Here is a 23,241-nt window from a genome sequence, read left to right on the forward strand (position 1 = left end):
CCCAGCCACTCCGTGACACGTGGGATCCTCCCAGACCGGGGCACAAACCCGCGTCCCCTGCATCGGCAGGCGGACTCCCAACCACTGCGCCACCAGGGAAGCCCCTGAGTATCCTTTTCAAGCCTTGTGTCTTGGGATTTTCTTTTATCTTTTTTTCCCCCTGTGGCACTTAGACTTAATCTTCATGGACAGAAAGATTGTTGGTGCTTTCTGGAATTTAGCAGTTTTCCTGCCTGTGTGGTCTTTGAGCTTTCCTAAGAGCTGGCATGTGGGATTCTGCAGTTCTTCACTGACGTTTTGGAAACCAAGCTCTTTGTGATCATTTGGATTGGAATTCTCTCTGTCTCTCACTTTTTTTAAAAGTTTATTTTAGTGAAGTATAGTTGATTTACAATGTTGTGTTAATTTCTGCTGTACAGCAAAGTGATTCAGTTATACGTACATATACATTCTTTTCATATTCTTTTCCATTATGGTTTATCACAAGATATTGAACATAGTTTCCTGTGCTATATAGTAGGACCTTGTTGTTTATCCATTCTCTATATAATAGTTTGCTTCTTTTAATTGCAAACTCCCAATTTATCCCCCCCACCACCTCGCCCCTTGGCAACCACAAGTCTGTTCTCTATGTCTATAAGTCTGTTTCTGTTTCATAGATAAGTTCGTTAGTGTCATATTTTGGATTCCATTTATAAGTGATATCATATGGTCTTTGTCTTTCTCTTTCTGACCTCACTTAGTATGATAATCTCTAGGTCCATCCATGTTGCTGCAAATGGCATTATTTCATTTTCTTATGTCTGAGTTGTATATATTAGTTGTATACATATACCACATCTTCTTTATCTGTTCATCTGTCGATGGACATTTAGGTTGCTTCTGTGTCTTGGCTATTGTGAATAGTGCTGCTATGAACATATGAGTACATGTTATCTTTTTGAATTATAGTTTTGCCTGGATATATGCCCAGGAGTAGGATTGCTGGATCATATGGCAATTCTATTTTTAGTTTTTTGAGGAGCTTCCATACTGTTTTCCATAGTGGCTGCACCATTACATTCCCATCAACAGTGTAGGAGGGTTTCCTTTTCTCCACGCCCTCTTCAGCATTTGTTATTTGTAGACTTTTTAAAGATGGCCATTCTGACTGGTGTGAGGTGATACCTCATTGTAGTTTTGATCTGCATTTCTCTAATAACTAGCGATGTTCAGCATCTTTTCATGTGGCTATTGGCTATCTGTATGTCTTCTTTGGAGACATGTCTCTTTAGGTCTTCTGCCCATTTTTTGATTGTGTTGTTTGTTTTTTTTGTAACTGAGTTGTATGAGCTGTTTGTATATTTTGGAAATTAAACCCTTGTCGGTTGTATTATTTGCAAATATTTTCTCCCAGTCTGCAGGTTGTCTTTTCATTTTATTTATGGTTTCTTTCACCATTTTGATTACTGTAGCTTTGTAATATTATCTGAAGTCTGGGAGGGTTATGCCTCCTGCTTCGTTCTTTTTCCTCAGTATTGCTTTGGCATTTCTGGGTCTTTTGTGATTCCATATAAATTTTAGGATTATTTGTTCTAGTTCTGTGAAAAAATCCATGGGTAATTTGATAGGGATTTCATTAAATCTGTAGATTGTTTTGGGTAGTATGGCCATTTTAACAATATTAATTCTTCCAATCCAAAAGCATGGGATATCTTTCCATTTCTTTAAATCTTCTTCAATTTCCTTTATCAATGTTTTATATTTCTTGGTGTATAAGTCTTTCACCTCCTTGGTGAGGTTTATTTTTAAGTATTTTTTGATGTGATTTTAAAAGGGATTGTTTTTTTACTTTCCCTTTCTGATATTTCATTGTTAGTGTAAAGAAATGCAACCAATTTCTGTATGTTAATCTTGTATCCTGCTACCCTGCTGAATTCATTTATCAGTTCTAGTAGTTTCTGTGTGGAGTCTTCAGGGTTTTCAGTATATATTTAGTATCATGTCATCTGCATATAATGACAATTTTACCTCTTCTTTTCCAGTTTGGATACCTTTAATTTGGACAGGAACTCTTCTTGATATCTGCTTATTCCCAGAAAGAAGTTACTTCTCACTCTTGTTTAAAACCTGTTGTCCAGATCTGGCCTGTTAAGGTCTTCTTTTGGCATGAGTGGAATGAGGGAGTTCCTATGATGGGTTTTACATAAGGAACATAAATAATTTAAACCTTAGAAAGTTATCTGACATGAAATTGGGTGCCGTAGGAGTAATTTAGTTCCCTCTGCCTCTTTGTCAGGAAGCTGTAAGAGATTTCTGCATGGAGTATGAGATTAGATTGGATGACTTTTAAGGGCCCTTCTAACTCTCTGCATTCAAGCTTTGATCAGAAGTCCCAGCTTCTTTTCTCTAATGACTTAGACTTAAAAATCTAGTCCTAACTCTAGCCTTGGCACATAGTAGTTACTCAATAAATGCTGGTTAAATAAATTAATTTGTAAGAATTCTTCACGGTGTCCTTTTTTTCTCTCTTGCAGTTAAAAGAGCCAAATTCCAGGGTTCACCAGGTAAGGCCAGCCTTTAATTATTATGTTCTTCTCCCCATACTTGCTGTGATTTAAAAGCATTCTTTCAAAAAATCATTAATTTCATTTGATTCATTGATTAAATTAGTTAAATTCACTAAGTTCATTAAATTAATTAAAAATCAATATGGGAAGAGATTGGTCAAGGGGGTACAAAGTTTAAGTTATGCAAAATGAATTATTTCTGGAGAGCTAATGTACAACAATGTGTCTATGGTTAACAAGTATTGTATACTTGAAATTTGCTAAGAGGGTAGGTCTTAAGTGTTCTCAACACACACACACAAACACACACACACAGAAAATGCTAATTATGAGGTGGTGGGGAATGTGAATTACCTTGATTGTGGTGATTATTTCACATTGTATACATATATAAAATCAAGTTGTACACCTTAAGTATATACAATTTTTAATTACCAATTACACTTCAAAAAGTTGAAAAAAAACAGTGCTATTGTAAAACATTAAAGAAATCTATATCAATCTGGTGAAAAGTTAGTCTCCTTACCTCTTGGCCAACTCAATTCTGCTTCTCAAAAGTAACTATTTTGAGGCTTTTATATACCTTTTCAGAGTTTTACTGTGTATGTGCATGTATACACTAATGGATCAGCTACACATGTCTTTGTGCAACCTGCTTTTTTTCCAACAACATACCATGAAAGTCTTTTCTTGTGTATATGTGTGTATATGTATATCTGGTTCTTTCTTTCAAAGTGTTGTACACATACTACTATATTTAAAACAGATAACCAACAAGAACCTACTGTAAAAAAAAAAGTGTACAGAATTTTGTTGTACCCTAGGTCCCTTTTGTTGTACCCTAGGTCATTTCAATTTTTTTGCTATTATAAGCAATAAATGTTCTTATGCATTTATCATTGCCTGCTTTTGAAAATGTATCTGTATGCTAGAGTCTAGAAGTAGAGAATTGTTGGGCCAAAGGTACGTATTTTAAACAAATTTGGTAGCTGCTGCCAAATTGCATTTCTGAAAAATTTTGCTAGCTTATACTCAGACCAAAAGTATACGGGTGTCTGTTTTCCCAAATCCTTATCAACATTAGATAATATGAAACTTTTTAATCTTTGCTCATCTGAAGGTGAAAATGGTATCTCCTTATTTTAATACACATTTTCTTAACTGAATGTCAAGTTAGTTATAAAGACTTACTCTAGTTCCTTCTGGGGGCAAAAGGAGGGTATTGTGGATTATGGGGGAAAAAACACGATTGGGAACCCAAGAAAATCTGAAAAACCAAATCTGGGTGCAACAGGAACTAAAGCAGTTTCTGGGCCTACTGCTCTCTCCAGTGGCTCTGGGTTAGGGCTTCTCTTCTTTCTGAGAAGCTTTTCTGCTCTCCTTTCTCATCCAGCAGGCTTTTTATGCTTACCTGTCTTGCACACACCCCATAGTGTCTGCTCCAATAGAATTTATATGCCTGTCCTTCAAACTTCAGCACCAATCAATTGTTACTATTTCTGTTTTCCCTACTGAAAATCTTTTGAGAGGGAATCATATTGGTCTCAGCTTTTGGTCAGCTTATGAATTGGCTGGCTGCTTTTGGGTGGCATCTCCTTTTGGTCTGGTCAGCTATGGTTGGACATGGGGAATGGAGTACAAAATCCTATGATAGAAAACAGCTTAGGGGTATACTGCATTGCTACTACCAAATATGGTTGGGAATTGCCTCATGTGGGTGGGCTTGTATCCTCATATATCTTTGGTATAATTGTAGAATAATTGTAGGTATAAGACTACATAGTTTTTTATGATACTTAAGAGAAAGATTTACCTTCTGCTAGAAGTGCATGACAGTGCCCATTTTCTCACACCTCTAACATAGGTAATTGTTTTAAGCAATCTTTGGCAATTTGATGAGTCAAAAATGATAGTCTTTTTTTCATTTTATAAAATTATGATTAACTTCTTACATAGAGAAGTGAACTCTCAATTCAGTGTCCCTCATCATGGCTGATACAAAGGAAGTAACAAAATGTGCTGTGTTAAGTCTTAGGTCAGATTTCTGAGTTTTGAGATCCAGGCCACCTACCTTTGTTTGGTACTCAATTTATACTCTCAGGTTAGAGAATTTCCTTTTTCTGACTCTATGATAATTTTTTTTTTTAAACGTAAGTTGTGCTTTAGGCCAGGGTGAATAGATCAAGCTTGAAATCCATTTCCTTTATGAGGATTTTTCCTCAATTCTTGTCCCTGTAAACAAATAGAGGTAACTCTCTCCTCTTCTGCCTTCCTTTAGCACTTTTTCTCTTTCTCTATGGTACTTATTTCTTTATACATTTTATTAATTTGCATATCTTATCTTTCCTGTAAGATTAATTAGATTATTATTTTTTCAAACTGCAGGTGGGTTATAAAGTCAATTTAGTTAGTTATGATTAATATTTTAAAAATTAGAATAAAAATATCAATGTATCACATCTTGTATTTCATAAAGCTTTTGTTTTTGTTTATATGTGTGTGTATGTGTATCTACTGGTCAAATATAAAATATAGTCCTTAAATTTGAAAAACACTATTGTAGATTATGCTTTTGAGAATAGTGTGTGTTTTCTAATTTTTCTGTACCTCTCTGCTTAGGATGATGCTATATTGTACAATATATAATTCCATTTTTTCTTACATATACTGTAATTTGGACATTACTTAATTCCAAGGGCTTTGTGAGACTGGATAACTATCTGAGCACTAAGTATTATATCTTTGTTTTGCATTTTTTCAAAGACAAATTTAACACATATGTGACCCTGAAAGTGCAAAATGTGAAGAGCACAACTGTAGCAGTCCGTGGCGATCAACCTTCCTGGGAACAAGATTTTATGTTGTAAGTACTTTGCAGCAGCAGCAGCATGCCTACAATATTTGACAATATTTCCAAGGTAATCACATTGGATTAAACAAGTAGAGGCTGAAGATTTTGTATATATCTAAGACTTATAAAATACGTTAAATATTTAAAAACACATTTTAATAGCATGTTAAATATTCTTTTTGAAAACTAGAGAAAGGAACAAGTGAGGTGTGTGGTAGGTAAAGTACATCTGCAGTTTTGTTGTCTCCCGATTTGTAATCTATTTTCAGAGGCGAATTATGAATTCGAGTAAACGCTCAGTTTACATGGGTGAAAACACTACCTAGTCAGATTTTCCTAGTGGTCAGAATTAGGTATAGTATAACATACTGAGCATGATATTAAACCTAACTTAATCTTTCTTTGATTCTCAGAAGGCTTCTTGAAGGAATGTGGTTATGCATGTGAGGACTGTGTTTGTGTTTCCAAGTCACCTGCTTTCGAAGATGAGGATGTCTGTGCTTATAATCCTTTTGCTTTATGGAGTAAAATGTTCTACCTTCATCTAATTAATAAAAATGAGTAAATATTAGTAGAATTGCTTGCATATGACACAAAATTTAGTATATTATGATTGTAAGCTCTGGCTTTAAAAACTTGCTATTTCCTTTTTTCCTCTTAAATTTCAGCAATTTTTTTTTTCTGCTCTAGGAAAGGGAAGAAAAATTTACAATATCATTTTGAAGGGCTGACCAAATCACTTAGCTTCTCTGAGTGTCAGTTTCCTTATCTGTAAAGGTCTACTCTTGCTTACAAGGTTATGCTTATTTTTTGGGAAGGTGGGCACAAGGGGGTCAACCAAGAAAATGTATTAAAATTGCAGTGAAATTTGTGATTGAAGTGAAATTGCTTTGCGAGTTTTATAGTCCATCTCAGACATAGGATGACTCTTTTTATGGGGAAACATTCCAGTCCTCTGGGTTTTTAATATATTGCTGCTTATAGTACCATTTAGGAAACTTTATTATAATAGTTAAAGGTTAAGATTATGAGGGTTTGGGCTAAGACAGTAACAGAAGGATAGATAGAAAAGGATGGATAGAAGATGTTAAGGAGGTAGAACCAAGACTTGTCTTGGATGATTGGGTGAGTGGTGAGCTACTCATTAGGATAGGAGATAGTAATATATCAGTTATGAACAAGCTTATATTTGAAGTTCTTATAGGACAGGTAAGAAGAAAGTTACAGAAGATAAGTTAGAAACTTGAACCTGGTACTCATGGAAGCCTGGGCTGGAGAAATATTTTGGTCAGTTGAAGCCATAGGCATAGATGAGAAAGCTTAGGAAGAATGTGTTGGGTGAGAAAAGGGCCTGGGGTAGAGCCTGGAGAGCACCAGCATTTAAAGAGGGGACAAAGAGGACTAGGAAGGAGTGAACAGAGAGCAAGAAGGAGAAACGAGGGCTTCCCTGGTGGCGCAGTGGTTGAGAGTCCGCCTGCTGATGCAGGGGACACGGGTTCGTGCCCCGGTCCGGGAGGATCCCACAGGCCACGGAGCAGCTGGGCCCGTGAGCCATGGCCGCTGAGCCTGTGCATCCGGAGCCTGTGCTCCGCAACGGGAGAGGCCACAACAGTGAGAGGCCCGCGTACCGCAAAAAAAAAAAAAAAAAAAAAAGAAGGAGAAACGAGATAGTAGTGTCCTGGAACCTGAAGAACTGGGGCTTCAAGAAGAGGCTAGTGGTTCAAATTTCTCACTGGTTGCCTCTCTCTCAAGATTATGAACCTCATTTATTCCTATCTTGTTATATTGACATCAGAGTGAGACCATTTGTTTCTTTCTTCACTCGTGTAAAGTCAACTATGAACAGTTTTTTCAAGTCTCTTCCCTGTTAGCCATACCACAGTTCTGGCTGTGGTATATAAACTTAGCAATCCTGCTTTCTTTTGATTTCCAGTTGGCTCTAATAATCACTCGCTGTTATAACTGTTCCCAGCATGTGAAACATATCAATCTTCTGCAGTCTCTCATCAGCATAGTAGCTTTATTCTTTCTTGTTTATTTTCCAATTTCCCATAGCGCTTACTCTTTCAACCCTACTGTAATATGTGTGACTTTTCTTCTGTCTCCCACCTTGAGATGCTGTGTGAATTTTGTCCTCTCTCCTTCTACACACAGGTCTTATTAGCTACATTATCCACCTTACTGCTCCTATTTCTTATTCCTCCTATCCAGCTCTTCTGTCACTGGTGACTCCATTGCTGGTCACTTGTTCCCCTTTCTCCTTTTTTTTTTTCTCCCTAACGTATCATGTGGTAGTATCTAATATTCATTTTGGTACTTCTCATTTATCTTTAGTATTTCTTTGTCTTATTTCCAGGACTAGATTGTTCATTTCTTAGGGGCAAGGAGGGCATCTTCACTTACTGTGAATTTGCCTAGTTCAGAATCTTGTATACATGTGTGCACATATACTGTTGATTGAGTTAACAGAACAGGAACTTCCCCAGAGCTCTGGGGATGAGGCATAAACAGAGCTCTCAGACTTCTCTTAGTTGGGCCATTTGAGCAGATGTAGATAAGAGACTTCTCACAGAAGATATCCTCATTGTTTGGGCTTTATTCCCCAGAGTTCCCTAAAGAACAGATTTTCTTCTTTATCTGTCCAAGTTAAGCTGTAAAGACCTCTGGCTATTTCTTTTGGCTATTGGCTTGAGACGCTATTTAGGACTTGCTTTGGGAATATTGTATATGTATCCCCATTTAGGACTTGCTTTGGGAATACTGTATATGTATCCCCAAGCAATTTTACTTTTCCAGATTCAAAAGATTTGGGGTTGTTACATATATTTTTCCAAGGCTAATCAGTTAATTAGGCTGAATGAAACTGTGTGCCAAAAGCTCAGTTTCCCCACTGTGAATGCCCTAACATAGTGGCTGGGTTTGGTCACCTACTTTTTGGTTTTGAACAGCTCTCCAGATAGCTTGGAAGTTTTTAGAGATAGGAGCTAGGTCCTATACTGTGTGTCTTCCCCAATGTACCAAGCCATATGAATTGTACATGTCAGGGAACATAAATGAAAAAAATGAACTCAGTACTTTTCTATTCTACTTTATTTATGTAAAAGGGGCAAATTTGCTTTGCTTCACTTGTTTTCAACACACTTGATATGAATTTTATGGCTATAAGGCCACATCCCAAACTAGTGAATCTGAGAACATGTATCTTAATAGTACAACAGGGAAGCCAAGCTATCTCTAAAGCACAAACTTGAAATTTCTACATGTGATGAATAGCTGTTGTTTTCCTGAGAATACCTTTCTGCTTTTCCTGCTGGCATCGGCCTTTTCTCATCTTTCTTGCATTTCCCCTCAAATAACCTTGTGTTTCCATAAGAGCTTTCTGGAGAATGTTTTTAGCATTAACATAAGTGTTTGCTTGTTTCACCTTAAGTCCATAATTATTTTTGAGTTAGCCCTTCCAAGCTGATATTCTTCCATGTATGACACTGCTTTTGCTTAGTGGTCACCTGGCTCCCTGGAATAATTTCTTTTTAAATAATTTTTCCTAGTTATTATTACAGGAAAATCATTGTGTTTATCATTATCCTGTGATCATTTTGTTTATAAGTGACAGTACCTGCTTTAACTGATAATGAATTAGCACACTCCAGTGTTCCTCACCTGCCTCTGACCACATGTTCCCATCAAACTTAGATCTTCTCATGGGCCCTTTTCCTTTTTTTTTTTTTTTTTTTTTGCAGTATGCGGGCCTCTCACTGTTGTGGCCTCTCCCGTTGTGGAGCACAGGCTCCGGACGCGCAGGCTCAGCGGCCATGGCACACGGGCCTAGCTGCTCCGCGGCATGTGGGATCCTCCCGGACTGGGGCACGAACCCGTGTCCCCTGCATCGGCAGGCGGACTCTCAACCACTGCGCCACCAGGGAAGCCCCGGCCCTTTTACTTTTGCTTGGATTCCCTTTCATATTTGTTATAAAGAAGGCTTGCTTTTTCCTCATAGTTCCCTGTATCCAGAGGTATAAGTTGGAGGCAGTGCTAGTATTACAATAAAACATATAAAACTGTTGCTTAAGTTTGGAGATTGTAGGCAGACACTCCTGGCAGTAACGCCCTCATTGCTTGGCTTCATTGTTCTTGTGAAACTGTATTAGTCTAACCATGATTGTAGCTCCAAAGGAGAGGGGACAGACTGACAGAGGCATTTTTCTGTGCATACATAGGTTTCTAGGAACCTAAAGAGTGGTTGCAGGATCAGGGACATTTTGATTTTTCCCTGATGACAGGATCCTGATCAGGACATACTCAAGGTTTAGCAAAACAGGAGATGTAGATGTTTCTTTCATATTACCTGGTTTTCTAAAAAAGGGCTTTCTTCTTTCCTTCAGTGAGATTAGTCGCCTGGACCTGGGTCTAAGTGTGGAAGTATGGAACAAAGGACTGATCTGGGACACCATGGTGGGGACTGTGTGGATTGCACTGAAGACTATTCGTCAGTCAGATGAGGTCAGTCAGTGCATTGCCCATTTGGAGGTAGGGTTCTAGCCCTTGCTTCTCCACATCCTAGCTCCATTCAGCTAATGTTCATCCATATATCTCAGAATTCTCTGCCCCCTTTCTAATTAGAGGACATAAAACCAGCATATTCCTAATGTCACCCAGAGGTTCAGGGGATTTTATCTAAGGCCTTCCCTCTGCCCTGTGACTGAACTCAGAGGCGTCAGAGTACCTATTTAGCCTTATCAGGTAGATAGCCCCTTCTGAGTACTCTGTGTGTGTGTGGTGGTGGTGGGGTGGGTGGGATCAGCAGGGTGAAGGAGGGGAGTGTGAGGGAGGGGGAGAGAGGGGTTGGGGGGAGGGGGGGAGAGAGAGAGAGAGAGAGAGTGTGTGTGTGTGTGTGTGTGTGTGTGAGAGAGAGAGGGAGATCTAGGATTCCTGTGGCTTCTGCATTCCCTCTAAGACACTGTTCTGAGAGGAGTCCCATTAAACTTCCTCAGCTAGCTCTTTGAGTCACCTATCCCAGGGACCTGATTTCAGTCTTCCTTCTTCCACATATAACCCTAACAGAGTTTAAGGAACTACAGGCTTGGCAATTGGTAATCACACTTGTCTTAATACACTATTTTCAAGACTGAATTTCCACTCCACTTTACCAGATTAGAACATAACTCAGCATCATTCCCCTATGACACTCACTTTGAATATTTTCACTGTGGTCCCAGTTGAGGTCAACTTAACTAACAATGTTACTAGCTCTTTAGTGATTAGAAATAGTGACACATTAAGTGACATAGTCATTAAGAATTGTACAGATTAAATATTGATCCATGGAGATGCTTGGTTTTTGAGTTTAGCACTCTGGAAATTCTATCCTCGGTGGGCTGGCAGAAAGCTGAGCACAGTGAAAGCTGCTCTCCCACCGAAGAGGGAGAACAGAAGCCACATACAGCAGAGGCAGGTGGTGACTCTGATGTGTTTGCCTCATTAGGATATGTGAATGGCCCTCAGAAGCTCTCTGACAAGGAAAATGAGAGAAGAAGACCTGGCCCTTTAACCAAGACGGGAGTCATGAAAGAGTGAAGTTTAATCTTAGATCTCTTTTCTAGGAAGGGCCTGGGGAATGGTCCACGTTGGAGGCAGAGACATTGATGAAAGATGATGAGATCTGTGGAACTAAAAACCCAACTCCCCATAAAATTTTGCTGGATACAAGATTTGAGTTGCCTTTTGGTGAGTCTGATTAAATTTTTTTTTTTTTTTTTTTTTTTTTCTTTTTTTTTTTTTTTATTAGTTTCTGCTTTATAACAAAGTGAATCAGTCATACATATACATCTGTTCCCACATCCCCTCCCTCATGCATCTCCCTCCCTCCCACCCTCCCCATCCCACCCCTCCAGGCGGTCACAAAGCACCGAGCTGATCTCCCTGTGCTCTGCGGCTGCTTCCCGCTATCTATCTACCTTACGTTTGGTAGTGTATATATGTCCATGCCTCTCTTTCCCTTTGTCACAGCTTACCCTTCCCCTTCCCCATATCCTCAAGTCCATTCTCAAGTAGGTCTGTGTCTTTATTCCCGTTTTACCCCTAGGTTCTTCATGACATTTTTTTTTTTTTTTAAATTCCATATATATGTGTTAGCATACGGTATTTGTCTTTCTCTTTCTGACTTACTTCACTCTGTATGACAGACTCTAGGTCTATCCACCTCATTACAAATAGCTCAGTTTCGTTTCTTTTTATGGCTGAGTAATATTCCATTGTATATATGTGCCACATCTTCTTTATCCATTCATCCGATGATGGACACTTAGGTTGTTTCCAGCTCCGGGCTATTGTGAATAGAGCTGCAATGAACATTTTGGTACATGTCTCTTTTTGAATTATGGTTTTCTCAGGGTATATGCCTAGTAGTGGGATTGCTGGGTCATATGGTAGTTCTATTTTTAGTTTTTTAAGGAACCTCCATACTGTTCTCCATAGTGGCTGTACCAATTCACATGCCCACCAGCAGTGCAAGAGTGTTCCCTTTTCTCCACACCCTCTCCAGCATTTATTGTTTCTAGATTTCTTGATGATGGCCATTCTGACTGGTGTGAGATGATATCTCATTGTAGTTTTGATTTGCATTTCTCTAATGATTAATGATGTTGAGTGATTAAATTTTAAAAACCATTTAATACTTTTTACTACATTGTTTGAAATTGTTTGTTAGTTGTTTTCTTACTGTGTCTTTTGTCAGCCATATCCTTTCAGGGCATTCTGTCTTCCACTCCATTCCCTATAACACCTAGCTCAGAAATGTGCAAAGTAGACTCTAGAATGGTGCTTATTAAAGAATCCACACTGAAAGCATTCTTTTCAAGTCATTTAGTTTCTTATAACTATTTATTATAATAAAATACCTGCTTGTCAGAGAATATCAATGATTTATTCTTTTGATAATATTTTAACATTTATTGCCTTGAAGTGAATATATACCTTGTGATTGGTCAATTTAAGCATTGAAGTAGCACTAATAAATAGAATAGTAATTTACAAAGTAATTTAAAAAAATCACACAAAAAGGGCTTCCCTGGTGGCTCAGTGGTTAAGAATCCACTTGCCAACGAGGGGACAGGGTTCTAGCCCTGGTCCGGGAAGATCCCACGTGCTGTGGAGCAACTAAGCCTGTGTGCTGCAACTACTGAGCCTGTGCTCTAGAGCCCGCGAGCCACAACTACTGAAGCCCGTGCGCCTAGAGCCTGTACTCCACAACAAGAGAAGCCACTGCAATGAGTAGTCCATGCACCACAACGAAGAGGAGCCCCGGCTCAACACAACTAGAGAAAGCCAACGCAGCAACGAAGACCCAATGGAGCCAAAAAAAAGAAAAAAGAAAAAATCACACAAAAATACATGTTCCTTATAAAAATTCAAATAGCATGGAAATGTACATGGATAAAAAGTTAAGTTTCTCGGGCCTCCCTGGTGGCGCAGTGGTTGAGAGTCCGCCTGCCGATGCAGGGGATACGGGTTCGTGCCCCGGTCTGGGAGGATCCCATATGCCGCGGAGCGGCTGGGCCCGTGAGCCATGGCTGCTGAGCCTGCGCATCCGGAGCCTGTGCTCCGCAACGGGAGAGGCCACAACAGTGAGAGGCCCGCATACCACAAAAAAAAAAAAAAAAAAAAAAAAAAAAAGTTAAGTTTCTCTTCCTACTTCATTTGACCTCCTTTGCATTCCCCAGAAATAAACCACTGTTAACTTTCTTGTGTCTTGGTTTAGGCACAAGAAATTTCTTCTCTAGAAATTTATTTTGACAAAATTTGGGTCATACTCTATGTACTGTATATGGTGATAGTATTGTATAAACTAAAGCATATTATCTTGGACATCATTTCATGTTATACTTTAAGATCTGTCTTGCTGATCTCAAGAGCTGCTTTATATCATAAGTTATCTAACCAATCCTTTTTTTTTTTGCAATCCTTTATTGATTGACATGTAGGTTGTTTCCAGTTTTTTTTGATATACCGCTGTAACGAACAGGTTTATCTATGCCCATTTATGAATCTAGGATAAATTCCTTAAAGTAGAATTTAAAGAATAGGTCAAATCTACAAACAATAAATAATGGAGAGGGTGTGGAGAAAAGGGAACCTTCCTACACTGTTGATGGGAAAGAAAATTGGTACAGCCACTATGGAGAACAGTATGGAGGTTCCTTAAAAAACTAAAAATAGAACTACCCTATGACCCACCAATCCCACTACTGGTCATATACCCAAAGAAAACCATAATTCAAAACAACACATGCACCCCAATGTTCATTGCAGCACTACTTACAATAGCCAGGACATGGAAACAACCTAAATGTCCATCAGTAGAGGAATGGATAAAGAAGATGTCGTACATGTATACAATGGAATATTACTCAGCCATAAAAAGGAATGAAATTGGGTCATTTGTAGAGATGTGGATGGACCTAGGGAGTGTCATATGGAGTGAAGTAAGTCAGAAAGAGAGAGAAAAACAAATATCGTATATTAATGCATATATGTGAAATCTAGAAAAACGGTATAGATGATCTTATTTGAAAAGCAGAAATAGAGACACAGATGTAGAGAATAAACAGTATGGATACCAAGGTGGAAAGCAGGGCAGGTGGGAGGAATTGGGAGATTGGGATTGACATATATACACTACTGATACTATGTATAAGAGATAAGTAATGAGAACATACTGTGTAAAGCACAGGGAAGTCTACTCTGGGGACCTAAAAGGAAGGAAATCCAAAAGAGAGAGGATATATGTATATGTATAGCTGATTCATTTTGCTGTACAGTAGAAGCTAACACAACATTGTAAACCAACTATACTCCAATAAAAGTTAATTAAATAAAGAATAGGTCAAAAGTTATGTGCATCATTACTCCTAGTACTGCCAAGTTGCTTGTGTTAAAAAAAAAAGATTGTACCAGTTTATATTTCTGCCAACTATGTTTCAGGTGTCTCTTTTCTGCATATCTTTGCCAACATTTTGTAATTTCCCAATTTTTAAATGTTGGTATCTTGTCTAATTTAATTTAACTTTATTCAGTTTTAATTTTGACTGTTTACTGATATTCATATATACTATTGTTGTTGTTGCTGTCTTATGATTTCAGTCTATTTATACCTTGTACCTTATGGTGATTTGAGCAAAAATGGCATGATTTTCCAGTAAGCTCAGAAATAACTAAACTCAGAGCAGCTATTACTTCAGAAAAATAGAAAAGAAGACTTTCTTATATGTCTGTAGGCCAAGTTGCAGGTGAAAAGAAAAGCAATTGGAGTCCTTGCTTGTGGCTTAGTTGCTTGTATTCTTAATGCTTTGTTCTCAGCTTTACTAGTCTGGAATGGAGTTTCTGTATTGTTGAATTGGGAGGGGGGTGGGTGGGGATGGGTCTTGGTTCAAATACAACAGAAATTGGCTATTCTTAAAGTTGTAGTAGATTTTCTTGAATATATGTTTCTTCATTTGCTGTGTGCTCTTAGGACTATTTCTAAAGACTTTAAATGGTTTTTGTTTTGTTTTGTTTTGTTTTTTGCGGTACGCGGGCCTCTCACTGCTGTGGCCTCTCTCGTTGCGGAGCACAGGCTCCGGACGCGCAGGCTCAGCGGCCATGGCTTACGGGCCCAGCCACTCCGCGGCATGTGGGATCTCCCTGGACCGGGGCACGAACCCGTGTCCCCTGCATCGGCAGGCGGACTCTCAACCACTGCGCCACCAGGGAAGCCCTAAATGGTATTTTTTAAACGTATATTCTCTAGGAAGCAGATCTGTGGAGCTCCTCACACTGCCATGCTAGAAGTCAGTCAGTCCACTCCCCATTGCATTTTAAGTAAACATTCCTCTCTTTCAAAACTGCATCACTTGTATTGTGTCATAGGAAGAAGTATACATTTCTATTTAGATTTTGTTTCATAGGGCACTTACATAGTTTATTTTGGTATCTCTAGTGTTTGCTTGGCACATAATAGGCACCTAATAAATTTTTATTTTGAATAAACGTTAAGGTAAACTCTCAGATAAGTGTCTTTGTGAGTTAATGTGAGTGTGCTAATAAGCTTTTGTCTCTATGATAACCATGTTTGGGATATAGTTTTTAGAAACTTAAAGGGTCCTTCTTAAGGAAGATTTTGGCTTGCAGCATGCCATATTTCAGCAAAGGAATTTTCCTTTGGATAATTCACAAACCTCTGAAATATTCTATTAAATTTCATACCATCATCTTTTAAAAATAGTAACTTTTAATTTGTAAAATTATGTTGTACGTTCAGAAAATACAGATGTGCAAAAAGGCAAAGATTTCTTGTGATCTCACCTACTAGAGATGTTTTTTATGTTGTTTCTTTTAATTTTTTAATACACATATACAGTTTTTCCTATAAAATGGCACTGTATATATTACATTTTAATGTGTTTTATTTACCAATTACATAATTATAATATAAATGTTATATGAAATGTGTTTCAGTGGTTGATTTTATTTTATTATATGAATGTACAATAATAATAAAAATAACATTTTTTGACCAGTAATGGTGTGCAGTGGGTATATCACTAAGCATTTACAAATGTTACCTCATTTAATCCTCACTTCAATCCTTTGAGGTAGACCCAACTATTATTTCCATTTTAGAGATGAGTAAACAGAGGCAGAAAGTATTTAAATCTTTTGCCTAAGGTCATTTAGATAGTAAGTGGTAAAACCAGCATTGAAACTCAGATGATTTGGCTCCAGAGCCTGGGCTTTTAATTTAAACTGTAATATATTTAACCACTCCTCTTGTTGGGTACTTAGATTGTTCAAAGTTTGTACTATTATAAATAGTACTGCAATAAACATCCTTGTAGCTCTGTATTTTTCTCCTTAAAACTATTTTGAGGGGTGAGGCAGTAATACATGCACAATGGTTTAAAAAGTTACTCAGGGAAAATGAGGTCTCCCTCACAAATCAGTTATCTTTCTTTCTTATAGGCTACCACAATTAATACTTTCTTGTATATCATTCCAGGGGCAGTCTTTGAATCTATAAGCATATATGTAGACCCCCAACCCCTATTAAAAACACAAGTAGTAGCATATTCTAACACATTCACTGTCCCTTGCTGTTTTCTACTTAACAGTGTATCTTGGTGAATTTGTTCTACATCAGAACTTGTAGACTGCAGCAGAGCAGCTCTTCCTCCCCTCTCACTTATTTTCAACAAGTGCAAAGTAAACCATTTTATGGCTGAGGAGTGCTGTACAAATTACATAGTAAATTACTTGAAGGTTTTATTATAAGACTTTGAAATATTGCCACCAATTGCTGAAGAGCGGTTTGAGGGGAAGGAGGTGAAATTTTGGATAGGAGGGACAAAGGAGAAAGGACTGTATTTGATTCCTTCATGTGGACTACTAAAAAGTGTACCTGTTTAAATGTCACCAAAGTTGACCTGATCCATATTTTGTCTCAGTGTTTCTCTTTTGTGCTGAATATATGGGTACGTTTGATTTTTTTTTTTTTTTTTTTTTTGCAGTACGTGTGCCTCTCACTGTTGTGGCCTTTCTCGTTGTGGAGCACAGGCTCCGGACGTGCAGGCTCAGCGGCCGTGGCTCACGGGCCTAGCCGCTCCACGGCATGTGGGATCTTCCCGGACCGGGGCACGAACCTGTGTCCCCTGCATTGGCAGGTGGACTCTCAACCACTGCGCCACCAGGGAAGCCCTGATTTTTTAATTTTTATTTTATTTCTTTCTTTTTGGCTGCATTGGGTCTTCATTGCTGCACGTGGGCTTTCTCTACTTGCAACGAGCGGGAGCTACTCTTCCTTGCGGTGCGTGGGCTTCTCATTGCGGTGGCTTTGCTTGTTGCGAAGCACAGGCTCTAGGCGTGCAGGCTTCAGTAGTTGTGGCACACGGGCTTCAGTAGTTGTGGCGCACGGGCTCTAGAGTGCAGGCTCAGTAGTTGTGGCGCACAGGCATGGTTGTTCCGCGGCATGTGGGATCTTCCCGGACCAGGGCTTGAACCTGTGTCCCCTGCACTGGCAGGTGGATTCTTAACCACTGCGCCACCAGGGATGCCCACATTTGATGTTTTTAAAAGATGTTGCATTTTTTGGAAGTTGTTATAGTCCATCTTAAATATATACAATGAGGGTATGTGTACCATTTTTCTTTACTCTTTTTATTGTGGTAAAATACATGTAACATAAAATTAACTATCTCAACCATTTAAAATATACAGTTCAGTGGTATGAATGCATTCATAACGCTGTGCAACCATCACCACTATTCGTATCCATAGTTCTTTTCATCTTGCAAAACTGAAACTCTATACCCATTAAACACTAACTCCCCATTCCCCTCTGCCCCCAGCCCCTGGCAACCACCATTCTACTTTCTATCTCCAATTTTAACTACTCTAAGTACCTCATATAATTGGAATCATACAGTATTCGTTTTTCTTGTGACTAGCTTATTTCACTTAGCATAATATCCTCAAGGTTCATCTATGCTGTAGCATATGTCAAAATTTCCTCCCTTTTTAAGACTGAATGATATTCCCTAGTATGTATATATCACATTTTGCTTATCTATTCATTCATTGATGGGCACTTAGGTTGCGTCCACATTTTAGCTATTATGAATAATGCTGTGAACATGGGTATGCAAATATCTCTTTGAGATTCTGCTTTCAGTTCTTTTGGGTACATACCCAGAAGTGGAATTTCTGGATCATATGGTAATTCTATTTTTAATATTTTGAAGAATCACCATACTGTTCTCCATAGTAGCTGTACCATTTTACACTCCCACCAACAGTGTACGAGGGTTCCAATTTCTCCACATCCTCGCTAACACTTGTTATTTTGTTTTTTTGGGTTTTTTTCCATGTTTTTTTGATAGTAGCCATCCCAATGGGTGTGAAGTGGTATCTCATTGTAGTTTTGACTTGTATTTCCCTAATGATTGAGCATCTTTTTATGTCCTTTTTGGCTATTTTTATATCTTCTTTGGAGAAACATCTATCAAGTCCTTTGCCCATTTTTGAATTGGGTTTTTGTTATTGTTGAGTTGTTTTTTTTCTTTTTTTTTTTTTTTGCGTTATGCGGGCCTCTCACTGTTGTGGCTTCTCCCGTTGCGGAGCACAGGCTCCGGACGCGCAGGCTCAGCTGCCATGGCTCACGGGCCCAGCCGCTCTGCGGCACGTGGGATCTTCCCGGACCGGGGCACGAACCCGTGTCCCCTGAATCGGCAGGCGGATTCTCAACCACTGCGCCACCAGGGAAGCCCTATTGTTGAGTTTTAAGAGTTCTTTATATGTTCTGGGGATTAATACCTTATCAGATATATGATTTGCAAATATTTTCTCCTATTCTGTGGGTTACCTTTTCATTCTGTTGATACTGTCTTTTGATGCAGAAAAGTTTTTATTTTTAATGAAGTCTAATTTGTCTATTTTTTGTTGTTGTTGCATGTGCCTTTGGTGTCCTATCCAAGAAATCACTGCTAAATCCAGTGTTGTGCAGTTTTGGCCCTATGTTTTTTTCTAAGAGTTTTCCAGTTTTGGGTCTTGCATTTAGGTTTTGATCCATTTTGAGTTAATTTTTCTATATGATGTTAAATAAGGGCCCACCTTCATTTTGTGCATGTAGATACTCAGTTATCCTAGCACCATTTCTTTCTTTTTCTTAAATTAATTTTTATTGGAGTATAGTTGATTTACAATGTTGTGTTAGTTTCTGCTGTACAGCAAAGTGAATCAGTTATACATATACATATATCCACTCTTTTTTAGATTCTTTTTCCATATAGGTCATTACAGATTATTGAGTAGCGTTCCCTATGCTATATAGTAGGTCCTTATTAGTTATCTATTTTATATATATGTCAATCCCAATGTCACAATTTATCCCTCCCCCCCCCTTAGTAACCATAAGTTTGTTTTCTACATCTGTGACCCTATTTCTGTTTTGTAAATAGGTTCATTTGTACCATTTTTTTTTAGATTCCACATATAAGTGATATCATATATTTGTCTTTCTCTGTCTGACTTACTTCACTCAGTATGACAATCTCTAGGCCCATCCATTTTGCTGCAAATGGCATTATTTCATTCTTTTTCATGGCTGAGTAATATTCCATTGTATATATGTACCACATCTTCTTTATCCATTCATCTGTCGATGGACATTTAGGTTGCTTCCATGTCCTGGCTGTTGTAAATAGTGCTGCAATGAACATTGGGGTGCATATATCTTTTTGAATTACCGTTTTCTCCAGGTATATGCCCAGGCGTGGGATTGCTGGATCATATGGTAGCTCTATTTTTAGTTTTTTAAGGAACCTCTATACTGTTCTCCATAGTGGCTGTACCAAGTTACTTTCCCACCAACAGGGTAGGAGGGTTCCCTTTTCTCCACACCCTCTCCAGCATTTATTGTTTGTAGATTTCTTAATGATGGCCATTCTGACTGGTGTGAGGTGATACCTCATTGTCGTTTTGATTTGCACTTCTGTAATAATTAGTGAGGTTGATCATCTTTTCATGTGCCTCTTGGCCATCTGTACATCTTCTTTGGAGAAATGTCTATTTAGATCTTCTGCCCATTTTTTGATTGGGTTGTTTGTTTTTTGATATTGAGCTGCATGAGCTGTTGGTGTATTTTGGAGATTAATCCCTTTTTGTTCACTTCATTTGCAAATATCTTCTCCCATTCTATGGGTTGTCTTTTCATTTTGTTTATGGTTTCCTTTGCTGTGAGAGCTTTTAAGTTTCATTAGTTTCCTTTTGTCTATTTTTGTTTTTATTTTCATTATTCTAGGAGGTGGATCAAAAAAGATGTTGCTGTGATTTATGTCAGAGAGTGTTCTGCCTATGTTTTCTCTCTCTCTCGTTTTAAAAAAAAATATTTTTTTAAATAAGATTTTATTTATTTTTGAACTTTTAATTGAGGTATAGTTGATCCACTATGTTGTGTCAGTTTCAGGTGTATAGCAAAGTGATCCAGTTATAATACATACACATCTGTTTTTTTTTCAGATTCTTTTCCCTCATAGGTTACCACAAAATATTGAGTATAATTCCCTGTGCTATACAGCAGGTCCCCGTTTTCTGTCCATTTTATATTTAGTAGTGCCAGCACCATTTCTCTTTTTTTAAAAAAATAAATTTACTTATTTATTTATTTATTTTTGGCTGCATTGGGTCTTCGTTGCTGCACACGGGCCTTCCCTAGTTGTGGCGAGTGGGGGCTACTCCTCGTTGTGGTGCACGGGCTTCTCATTGCGGTGGCTTCTCTTGTTGTGGAGCACAGGCTCTAGGCACACGGGCTTCAGTAGTTGTGGCATGTGGGCTCAGTAGTTGTGGCTCACAGGTTCTAGAGTGCAGACTCAGTAGTTGTGGCACACGGGCTTAGTTACTCCGCGGCATGTGAGATCTTCCCAGACCAGGGCTTGAACCAGTGTCCCCTGCATTGGCAGGCAGATTCTTAACCACTGCATCACCAGGGAAGTCCCAGCACCATTTCTTGAAAGGACGCTTTTCCCCATTGAATGTTCTTGGTACCCTTGAAAAAAGTCATTTGATCATATATGTAAGGGCTTATTTCTGTGCTCTCTATTCTCTTTTATTGGTCTATATGTCTGTCTTTATGTCAGTAGCATGCGTTTTGATTTACTATAGCTTTTTTTAAAACATTTATTTATTTATTTTTGGCTGCTTTGGTTCTTCATTGCCGTGCGTGGCTTTCTCTCATTGCGGCAAGCAAGGGCTATTCTTCGGTGCGGTGAGCGGGCGTCTCGTTGCTGTGGCTTCTACTGTTGCGGAGCACAGGCTCTAGGCGCATGGGCTTCAGTAGTTGTGGCACATGGGCTCAGTAGTTGTGGCTCGCGGGCTCTAGAGCTCAGGCTCAGTAGTAGTGGCACATGGGCTTAGTTGCTCTGCGGCATGTGGGATCTTCCTGGGCCAGGGCTTGAACCCGTGTCCCCTGCATTGGCAGGAGATTCTTAACCACTGCGCCACCAGAGAAGCCCTACTATAGCTTTTTAGTAGGTTTTGAAATAAGGAAGTATGAGTCCTCTAGCTTTGTTCTTCCTTTTCAAGAATATTTGGGTATTTGGGGTCTGTTGAGATTCCATATGGATGGGGTTTTATATTTCTGTAAAAAAAAAATTGGGATTTTAATAGTGACTGTGTTGAATCTTTCAATCACTTTAGGAGGTATTGACATCTCAACAATATTAAGTCTTCTGATCCATTGGGAATAATAATATATTATTTTGGTTTTTGTGAAGATTCAAGATAATGTTCATGGCAAGAACCAAGCCATCAGTAAAATTAGTCCATCACCACCACCCTTCTAACTTAGATTGTTTGATTGAATAAAGTATTATCAACCTATGATTAAATTATTAGCCTGGTAATGTGGTTTCTTCTTTTTTGTGATAGATATCCCAGAGGAGGAAGCCAGATATTGGACCTACAAATTGGAGCAAATCAATGCCTTGGGAACTGACAATGAGGTAGGAACTGTTTTTTACAATGTAAAGAGTGTCTTTCTAGGACACTTTAAGGGAGCAACCCAGGAACATGTTGAAGAATGGAAGAATTTAAACTGCATTAATGAAAAAAGGTTGCTAGAAGATTGCCTATTATTAGAAAGATGTATCTGTTTTTTCTTTTCTTCCCATTGTCCCCCAGAAGTGGCTGAATTGGCACTAGTCTGGCTCTAGACCGTTGGGGAGCAAGCTTATACTAGGGAATCTGTCCTTTTGTTACACAGATGAGCAGAAGCCTTTTTTTTCTGCTTGTTCCCAGATTTTTGGATATGTATCCTTATTGTGTGCTCTTTTTAGGAATGTTTAGACTATTGCATTGCTTAGTCCCGCTGTCCTAACTTATTTCCAGAGATGAGTTTTGTGCACAGAATAGAACACAGTCAGCTCAACCTGGGCCAGCAAGAATGGGGGATGTTTTTGTTGGTGGTGGTAGAGGGAAAAGATAAGTTTTTTTACTTTAGGGCATCTTGGGCTATTAGAAAATTTGTCTGGTAAGCAACCTGTTAGGAAACATCTGGTAAGCAACCTCTGAGAGAATCTGAAGCTCAGGGTATGATGAGGTCAGGTATAGAGTTTGGATTTATCAACATATTTGTAGCAATTGAAGTCATAGGAATAGAAGAGCTCACTCAGGTAAAGTATGTAGAAAGAGTATTGAAGAACAGGGACAAAACCTTGGGAAACATCAAAGGTAGAATCCTGAGAAACAAAAGAGACTGAGAAAGAGCTGCCTGAAAGAGAGAGTAGGAGAACCAGAAAAAGGTTTATGGAACAAAGGGAAAAAAAAGTTTTGAGGCAGAAATTCTTGACAGTGTGAAATATTACCGAGAGCAAAGAAGATGAGTAATGAAATGGAGCCATTGGATTTGTCAATTAATGATCAATATCCACAGGTTAGTACAGGAAGCCAAAATACAGTGATTTGATGCATGTGTTAGTTTCCCAGGGCTGCCAAAACAAAGTACCACGTACTGTTGGCTTACAGCAACAGAAATTTATTCTCTCACAGTTCTGGTGGCTAAAATTCTGACATCAGGTGTTGGCAGGATCAGTTCCTTCTGGAGGTTTTGAGGAAGAAGCTGTCCCATGCCTTTCTTCTACTTTCTGGTGCTTCCTAGCAGTCTTTGCTGTTCCTTGGCTTATAGACACATTATTTCAGTCTCTGTCTCCACTATCACATGCCTTCCTGGGTTGTGTCTGCCTATCCTCACAGTACGTTGTCATCTCTTTTTGTGTCTGTGTTCAAATTTCCATTGATTTTTTGGGGGGCACCAGTCAT

The 23,241-nt window shown here is 38.7% G+C and overlaps 1 protein-coding gene across 4 annotated transcripts in view; it reads left to right on the forward strand.

Moving 5' to 3' along the window:
- UNC13B (unc-13 homolog B) overlaps nucleotides 1-23,241 on the forward strand; it is a gene marked incomplete at both ends in the record, with an annotated part of 221,087 nt that overhangs the window by 45,667 nt on the left and 152,179 nt on the right. For all 4 annotated transcript variants that reach the window (XM_079705886.1, XM_079705887.1, XM_079705885.1 and 1 more), the window contains 5 exons: nucleotides 2,517-2,546; nucleotides 5,313-5,412; nucleotides 9,783-9,900; nucleotides 11,001-11,124; nucleotides 21,853-21,926. In XM_079705886.1, the coding sequence (XP_079562012.1) occupies nucleotides 2,517-2,546; nucleotides 5,313-5,412; nucleotides 9,783-9,900; nucleotides 11,001-11,124; nucleotides 21,853-21,926 (446 nt within the window). The remainder of the gene's footprint in view (nucleotides 1-2,516; nucleotides 2,547-5,312; nucleotides 5,413-9,782; nucleotides 9,901-11,000; nucleotides 11,125-21,852; nucleotides 21,927-23,241) is intronic.

The sequence above is a fragment of the Hyperoodon ampullatus genome, assembly GCF_949752795.1.
Source record: "Hyperoodon ampullatus genome assembly, chromosome: 6".
In the NCBI taxonomy this organism is placed as follows: domain Eukaryota; kingdom Metazoa; phylum Chordata; class Mammalia; order Artiodactyla; family Ziphiidae; genus Hyperoodon; species Hyperoodon ampullatus.